We start from the raw sequence: 8,745 nt of genomic DNA, 5'->3' as shown, positions 1-8,745 counted from the left end.
GCCCGTGTGCAGTGAGTCCCTGTGAGATCAGCAGTCCCCCACACTTAGCCGGTGGTGCTGGACTCAGCTGTGCAGGCAGAATCACACATAGACCTTCTGACCACTTTGGAAGAGGGCCCACCAGGACCGGAGGCGTTAGCCCAGCAGGAGAGGGGCTTGTCTGTGTAACCTCCCCAGGTTATTTTACGTGGGGCCACAGCAGAGACCCACTGCCCTCTCCAGTCGGGGCGTCCTTACCCTTATTTATTTATTCATTTTTTTGAGGAGAATTCTTATTTTTATATGTACTTTATTGACTTCACAGAAAACTGGAGACGGAGCGCGAAAGAGAAACGCCAATGATGAGAACCATTGATTGGGCTCTCTCCTGGACACCCCGCCATTGGGGATGGAGGCCACAACTGGGACATGGGCCCCAACCGGAAGCCAACCATAACTGCCTGGTTCTGGTTCATAGGTTGACACTCAGCCACTGAACCAGGCCGGACCAGGCTCGGGTGCCGGTGAAACTGCTTGTATCAAGAAAAGAATGGTATTGCTGGGTTAGTTAGCTTCAAGGTATTCTTTGAAACTATTGGAGAAGTTGCTAAGAACTGATAACTGAAAATTTGAGAATGACTTTTATGACCTAATGGAACCCATTTTTTTCTTTCAACCCTATGCCAAGGATGTGCTTACTGATTTGAGAGAGAGAATCATTGATGTGAGAGAAAAGCATCAATTGGTTGCCTCTCATACACACTCCCACTGTGCCCTGACCGGGATTTGAACCGACAGCCTTTCCGTGTAGAGAATGATGCTCCAACAAACTGATCCACACTGACCATGTCGTGGAACCAATTTTAAAAATATATATATATTTTATTGATTTTTTACAGATCAGGAAGGGAGAGGGATAGAGAGTTAGAAACATCGATGAGAGAGCAACATCAATCAGCTGCCTCCTGCACACCCCCTATTGGAAATGTGCCCTACAACCAAGGTACATGCCTTGCCCGGAATTGAACCTGGGACACTTCAGTCCACAGGCCGACGCTCCATCCACTGAGCCAAACTGGTCAGGGCATGGAACCAATTTTTAGGAAGAAAACTTTGTTACTCCTAACCTTTGTGCATATCCGTGGTCCAAAATACAGCTCAGTCCATGGGAGTTCATGGAACACCTTGATGACTTGGCGTTGATTGAATGAGATGCAATGTGTGCAATGTGCTCATCACTGTGCCAGGCTTGTGCTCACTCTTCTGTGGTTTCAGTTGGCCTCATCCTGTTTTCTATCTCATTCTTATGTATTTTCCTTAAAGTAGCTCTAGGCTCATAAAGTTTGCATCGTTTCTCTAAAATGTTGGCCCTGAAAATTGGGAGCAGAGAGTTTCAAATTTTATCATCCAGTTAATATCTCATTGCCATAAATTCATCAATTCAACTGGTCTTGAATCTTGATTTGCATAATGATAACGAAATAATTTTCAATATATCAAGACTCCTTAAATTATATGTTATTTGCTGTGTTCTCAGTTCAGGTCACTGCATCTATAAATTTGTTTCCAGGTTAGATCACATTTGTTGGATATTAATTTAAATCCCACAAATGAAGGCGGTTAGATTTATGGAATAGCTTCTATACGAGGAATTGATTGAGGTAGTTATGAAAAAGTAACCCCTTTAGGTGGAATTTTTTTTTTCATTTTTGTTCTTTTGTTTGGGGGCAGGAATAGACTATTGGGGACTCGCTATGATTACAAGGAATATTAATGGTGCTCTGTTAACCGTGATTGTTCTGTTCTAACTAGAGAAAGCACGTTCTAATGTGGTGGAGAATTGTCCGCCCTGGGACATGGGAGCTAACAAGGGAATGCAGGCCACCCTTCTTTCCTGGAATGACCTAGATCAGCAACCTCGTTGGCTGTAATCTGGTCCAGGAGCCAAAGCTCTCTGCCAACCCCCAGCCCGAATTGCCTGTAACCTGTAACCACTATACCTTCCTACTTTCCTGGGTCTGAAGTTTCTACTTTCCCATGGGATCTTTTTCCTTCTACCCAAGATAAGCAGCTGGCTTATGTGCACCGGGGGGCAGGGGGTAGAGCAGACGTTTGTGAGTGACCTGCTGCTCTCCCCTTCTGCTGCATTCATGGAATAAACGCTCATACATAAGTCAACCCTGTCTCTGCTTCATTGGCTCAAGGAGTGACCAGCAGCCCGGACCCATTGCTTGTCCAGTTTCACTTTCAGTAATTTTATTTTTTAATATATTTTATTGATTTTTTACAGAGAGGAAGGGAGAGGGATAGAGAGTTAGAAACATCAATGAGAGAGAAACATCGATCAGCTGCCTCTTTCACACTCCCTACTTGGGATGAGCCCGCAACCAAGGTACATGCCCTTGACCAAAATCGAACCTGGGACCCTTCAGTCCGCAGGCCAATGCTCTATCCACTGAACCAAACAGGTTAGGGCTTCAGTAATTTTATAACAGACATTGGAGCTGGATAATTCATCTAAATGCTAATCAGTACTCCCCCCCCCCACCCCATCTAAGTCCAAAGATTTCATCTACTTTAAACAATTTACATTTATCTTAAATTAAGAATGAGTTTTTTTAATTAACCCAAGTAAAACCATTACTAGTTTAGAAATAATTGATTGACAGCCTAAATGTTTAAATTCTGTTCTGAGGGTGCCTGTATATTTGTTCTCTAAATGTCTTTCTTGCATGTGCTAATTTAGTATTCCTTGCACAGAAAGCTATGTACAAAGTCCTTTTGTTAAAATATATTCCAGTCTGGCCGGCATGGCTCAGTGATTGAGTGTATCACTATGACCCAGGAGGTCACTGTTTAATACCTAGTCAGGGCACATGCCCGGGTTGGGGGCTCGATCCCCATTATGGGGCATGCAGGAGGCAGTTGACCAATGCTTCTCTCTCATCATTGATGTTTTTCTCTCTCCCTCCCTCTCCTTTCCCCTCTGAACTCAATAAAGATACATTTTAAAAATAAATAAATAAAGTATTTTTCAAATATACAGCTTTACATTGTTCATTTTTCTTATAAATTACACATTAGTGAGTGGTCTGCCAAATTGTTTTTTAGGCAATTGACTGGTGGACTTCAGGGGTTCTTATGTATGAACTATTGACAGTCAATGGGGAGAATTCCCGAGCTGGGCTCTCTAGGTAAGACTTCACAAAATAAAATGAATGTGTTGTTCCCTGAAAGGAACGGATCAAATTTCTGTAATGTGGCAGATGGCAAAAAATAAGTTTTTGAAACGTGGATAGACATATCAGAATGAAGTGGTTAATTTCCATTTACAGTGGTATAGGATCAATACATATAACCTTTATGTTTCTTTATATTTTATGTGCCAGCTAGATCTTAAGCTTCATGGGGAGGGTGTCCTAATTTTTGTGTATTCCAAAGCAGTTAGCATGGGGCATGAGCCTCTGGCAGAGCTGTTTAGAATGCGGGGCCTGAGCAGTTTGGTTGGGGGGCCATGGAGACAGTGGAATGTTTGGTGCGGAGTTGGTGGGCGTGGAGTCGGTGGGCGTGGAGTTGGAGGGTGTGGAGTTGGTGGGTGCGGAGTTGGTGGTGCGGAGTTGGTGGTGCGGAGTCGGTGTGAATCGTCAGTGTGTGAAGAGTCGGTGTGAAGAGTTGAAGTGAGAAGAGTCGGTGGTCGTAGAGTCGGTGAGTGCAGAGCCTCTTCCTGTGTGAGAAGGGACTGTCCCTGCCACCCCCTCGGGGCTCTTGTGAGGAGTGAATGTGCAAGGACAGAGGGCACCTGGCGCAGGGCCGGGGATGGGCAGAGAGACGGTGCCCAGGTGACTCCCGAGTCTGTGAGCAAACCCTTCCCGCTGCCAGGCTTTGACCAGAACCGTGTCCACTGGCGGCAGGTCCACGGCTTCCCTTCTACCAAGAACCTTGGGTTCTGGCCGGTGCGGGAAAGTGAACACGAGATGGAAAAGCAGGAGCTACTGCCCACTCCCAGTTGTTAGAACTGTGCGTGGGGCCAGCCTTGGAAAACTGCCACCGAGAGAAAGGGTCCCATCCCCTGTATGCGTGTTCCCACACTGTGAAGGCATTCAGGGGAGACTCAGACCCCTAGGACACCCAGTGGTTCTGGAAGGGCTCCTGGGGCGGGAGCAGAGATGAGGGGAAAGAGCTGACCGGCTCCGCGTGTGTGCTGGGCCCTGGGACCGGAATAGGCCCCGCGGACTCCTCCCCTGAGGGGGCCTGCGAGGGACCAGCCATGCGTCCCACACCCAGCATGTGCCTGACACCCAGGGGCCCATAGTGCTGTTTGCTGTGCCTTAGCCCTCATTTCCGGGAAACTGCCCAGAGCTGTTGGTTTTCCAAGAGGCTGTGTGTGACCTGTTCACATGGCAACTGGGTGTTGAACAAAAACTCACCCAAACAGCCATTTATTTCCAGCTCCCTGATCAGTGGAGTGACTGTGGAAATGATAGGCCAAGGCTCAGCTCTCACACCCGGGATAGACCTTAGCCCCACCCCTTCCTTCTTTGGGAAATGGGCTCAGCGAAGTCCCACACCTATCAGCAGGTGCACTTGAACAACCAGACGAGGCTGTACATGTCAGACACTCTTGCATCATGTGTATAACAGATGGGGGCAGCTTTAGGTTTATGTGGTGCCCTACTTTGATTTTCTGCCACTGGGCTGGGGCTGTTGCCGACACAGTGACCTGCTGACAGGAAGGGTCATTTGCAAGCTCAGCGGCTTAAATGGGCAACACTTAAGGCCCTCAAAACAGACAGGGCCTGCCCGGTTCGGCCAATGCCCAGGTCTCGTACTCCATGCCCAGGAGTGGCCTGTGGGAGGCAGGTGATCAATGATTCTCTCTCATCATTGATGTGTCTGTGTCTCCCTCTCCTTTGCTCTCTGAGATCAATAAAAGTATATTTAAAAGAAACGTACACATACACACAAACACACACACTCTAGAGGACCAGTGCACCAATTCGTGCACAAGTGGGGTCCCATGGCCTGGCCTGTGAGAATTAGGCTGAAACTGGCTCTCTGACAGCCCCTGAGGAGTCCCGGATTGCGAGAGGGCATAGGCGAGGCAGTGGGGACTCCATTGGTGTATGATCAGTGCGGGGAGGGACACAGGAGGTTGGCTAGTGGTGAGGGACCATAGGAGGGCCCAAGGGCATGTCAGGCCTGTCTAGTTCAGTCCCAATCAGCCAGACCCCAGCAGCAAGCCAACCAGCCAGTTGCAGCGTCTGCCCCCCAGTGTCAGTGCACGTCATAGCAAGCTGTTGAGTGGCCTTAGCATATCATTCGTGTATTATGCTTTCATTGGTTGAATGGATGACCGGACACTTAGCATATTAGGCTTTCATTCTATAGGATGTTAAAAAAACCAAACAAACTGATAGGGCCTGAGTGCTGTGTTGCTTTCTGTAAGGATGGATGTAGGTGGGTGACTGGCAATAAGGGTCTCTGCTGGCAACGAGGATGTGGGCCGAGCTGTGATTTGGGAGTCCCTACGGCCTTTCCAAGACATGGTAAACCAGCTAAGGGGCCTGAGAGCCGCCCGTCCTCCTGTCACCTGCTTTACAGCCCTGTGCTGTGCGTCACTTTGCTCAGACACCACAGAGGCCTCATGGGTCTTCATCACCTACCACTGGGTCAGCATGTCTTTTAGTGGCTGTAGGTCTCCCAGCGGGACCCTGTGTTGGAGTCCCTTCTGTGCAGCTGTGCTCTAGGAAGTGAGCAGGTGCATGGAGGCCCTTCATCCTGGGGAATGAGGGTAGCTGCACTGGGGCGGGGCAGGCCAGCGGGTTCCATGGTGTGCATCTTCACCCACCCCTCTTCCTGCACTAGGATCGTGGACACATCCCCCAGCAGTTCCTTGAGGAGCTGCTGGGGGACATCATGGCCCTCGAGGCTGAACAGGTCCAGAGGAGGAACCAGCCCGCCCACCTGAGCTGGGACCTGGAGCTGCTGATAGAAGGTAGGCAGCAGCCCCTGGCACCGGGGAGCCAGCCTGGCTGTGGCTTCTCCCTCACCCAGGGAGCTGAGCCCTTGGCTCTGAATCTCCTGGGTCAGCCCACCCTCAGCCCAAGTCAGTAGGGTGTGATTCAGGGGCCATTTGGGACCGTTTCATTGCCATTCTCCCCAAGGGGAACATGAGGGGCCTGGCAGCCTTGAAGTCAGGACATGAACTACAAGTAAGTGTTGCCAGATTTCTCAGCGCCCGTGCGGACAGTCCCGGGAGCTTCCAGGTGACAGCACACTGACCCCAGAGGCTGTCTTAGATCTGTCCGTGGGGGATTGAAAGCTCTGGATGGCAGGGGCTTCCCCAGTGCTCACTGACCTGCATTATAACAGAGGCCTGGGCTGATTGCCTCCGTTCCTGTCATCCCCGGGCAGATGGGTGCTGTCTGCTCTTTGTCTCCCTGGGCAGGGGCTGCTCAGTGACCTCTCCTCCCGAAGGACCTCACCCACGGGTGGCAAGTACTCGACACACGCGCCCCCGATCCTCTACCCCCAGCAGACCTACTGGCCAATTACCATGCCTCCCACTCCCCAGCTGAGCCCCCCAGACCCCCGCACTCTGACGGCTGGCCCGGACCATGCCATGTCTTTGCCGACTCTGTGAGTCTCTGAAATCCTTGACTTGACAGTCAGGTTAGAACTTGGCAAAAAGTGGTTCCAGCAGTTCCACCGTCTTGAACTTCTGCTTTGGCCCCTCCACGGTCACCTGCCTTCTTCTTAAGCTCTGGGTGGCTCCCCTACCGGACCCCAGCTGAGCCAGCACAGGGGCCACAACCAACAGCGACAGCAGCTTGTGAACGACACCCAGCTGACCATCCCCGGCCCTCACACCTAGGCCTCGGGGTGGGGGGGTGGCCGTCTGGGTGGATGGTCCTCTCGGGGCCAGAGTCAGAGAGGGGAAGTGGAGGCCCTGGAAGCTGGGCTCTGACTCCACTTTGCTCTTCAGCCTGCACGCGGATCATCGATTTGGAGGAGAATACGGGTACCCTCCAGGGCACAGTAAAGACACTGCAGGAGGAGAACCAGCAGCTCCGGAAGGAGGTAACAGTGGGTGGTGTCCGGAATATACGGGCAAGCCGGTGGCCAGGTGTCCCGTGGGGTGACAGGTTTGGGGTTTGCTTTCAAGCCAAGTTCACTGTGTGACCTGACTGTGGCACGGGCTGGGTCTCTGGCTCTGCAGGTGGCAGAGTTGGGGACCCAACTCACCCAGGACAAGGCCAACAGCCAAAAGGAAGAGCTGGAGGGAGAACCCCCATCTAACATCGCCAACACCGTGAGGCCCTCCAGGGCCACACAGGTAGGCCCTCCAGAGCGCATGCCCCCCTGGCGCCCCCGCCTGCCCGAGGGGGCCTCCGGGATCACAGCCGTGTCCTGGTCATGGATCAGTGACTCCTGGGTGACCAGTGCCCTCGCTCAGCTGCAGCTCAGACCAGCAATTCTCAGCCGCTGCCGGCCGTGGGGGCAGGTGTTGCCTCCCAGGGACACTGGCCATCTTGGTGGTGGTTGACAGGACTGGGGGGAGGAAGAGGGCGGTGCTGCTGGCTGTGCCGGGCAGATGGTTGTTCCGTAAATATCAGGGTCAGTTGGCTGCTAGTGTTGTTCAGATCTTCTGTATCCTGACTGATGTTCTATGTACTTTTTATTTTTCTTTTCTTTTTAAAATATTTTTATTGATTAAGTTATTACATATGTGTCCTTATCCCCACATTACCCCCTATTGGTGGGGGCAGAGAACTCATGCGCTCAGCCCCCTGTTGTCCGTGTCCATTGGTTAGGCCTATATGCTTGCATATAAGTCCTTTGGTTGATCTCTATGTACTTTTTAAAAAATAGGCTTTTACAATGGGTCACAGGGGGCAGCCAAGGAGCTGATCCAGAGAGCGGGCATCCTGTGCCCCTAAAGGTCCCGTGTGTGGAGAGGGTGCAGGGCTCCCGTAGCACCATGTGCTGGTCCGTTCATGCCGTGGGCCCGGCCAGCGCAGTTCCTTCAGTGCTGGGAGAACCGCACTCAGCACGGCTGGTGCTGCCTGCCCCGAGGGTCCCTGCACTTCTGGGGTCTGCACTTGCCCTGCTCTTGGCCCCTCACTGCGTGTGGGGGTGCAGGGATGCGGGGTCGTTGGCTCCCCGGGGCCTTTACCCAATGAGGCATCCTCACCTTTTCCCTCTGGGCAGGAGGAACCTTCCAGTCTGGGCCCCCAGAACCAACAGGGGGCCGAGGAGAGGGAGCTGGGGGAGCAGGAGAAGCAGCTGCCAGAAGTCCAGGAGGCCCTGAAGCAGGAGCAGGAGGCCAAGGCCCTTGCCGCCGCCGCCGCCGGAGAGAACAACGGAGAGAAGGAGAGGCTGCAGCAGGAGCTTCAAAGGTAACCGCCCTGCCCCTGCAGCGGCATCTGCCGCGTTTCATTCACACCAACTCCCTCAGCTCTCACTGAGCTCAGCTCAGGTGAGTCCCCTGGTAATGGTGCCATTTCACCCGCCCTGTCACAGTCACAGCTGATGGTCAGGAGGGAAGGGCCTCCAGCTGGTGGCTGGGATGGAGCATCGTCCAGGTGTGGGTGACCGCCCCTCCCACATGGATGATGGTGATGACTGTGTCGGGCACGGGCATCTTCATCCTCTCTCACCAGCCATTCCAGAAGGACATACGCTTGCTCCCCGTCATTCCCGCGTTCCCTGTTGGCGAACTCACCTCCTCGCTGAGATGCGCTTGTCACCCCCCATCGGTCTCCA

At 52.3% G+C, this 8,745-nt stretch overlaps 1 protein-coding gene across 1 annotated transcript; it reads left to right on the top strand.

Moving 5' to 3' along the window:
• The first annotated feature begins 3,009 nt into the window (after positions 1 to 3,009).
• Positions 3,010 to 8,463, top strand: LOC118655060 (protein Daple-like). The gene is made up of 5 exons (XM_036306495.1): positions 3,010 to 3,173; positions 5,845 to 5,974; positions 6,965 to 7,059; positions 7,199 to 7,315; positions 8,191 to 8,463. Exons 2-5 carry the CDS (start codon positions 5,896 to 5,898, stop codon positions 8,380 to 8,382), a joined length of 483 nt encoding a protein of 160 aa, XP_036162388.1. The 5' UTR covers positions 3,010 to 3,173; positions 5,845 to 5,895; the 3' UTR covers positions 8,383 to 8,463.
• Positions 8,464 to 8,745: the final 282 nt, after the last annotated feature.

The sequence above is a fragment of the Myotis myotis genome, unplaced genomic scaffold (genome assembly GCF_014108235.1).
Source record: "Myotis myotis isolate mMyoMyo1 unplaced genomic scaffold, mMyoMyo1.p scaffold_m19_p_41, whole genome shotgun sequence".
Lineage (NCBI taxonomy): Eukaryota > Metazoa > Chordata > Mammalia > Chiroptera > Vespertilionidae > Myotis > Myotis myotis.
Note: the sequence above shows the minus strand (reverse complement) of the source record. Positions and strands in the feature narration are given on the sequence as shown.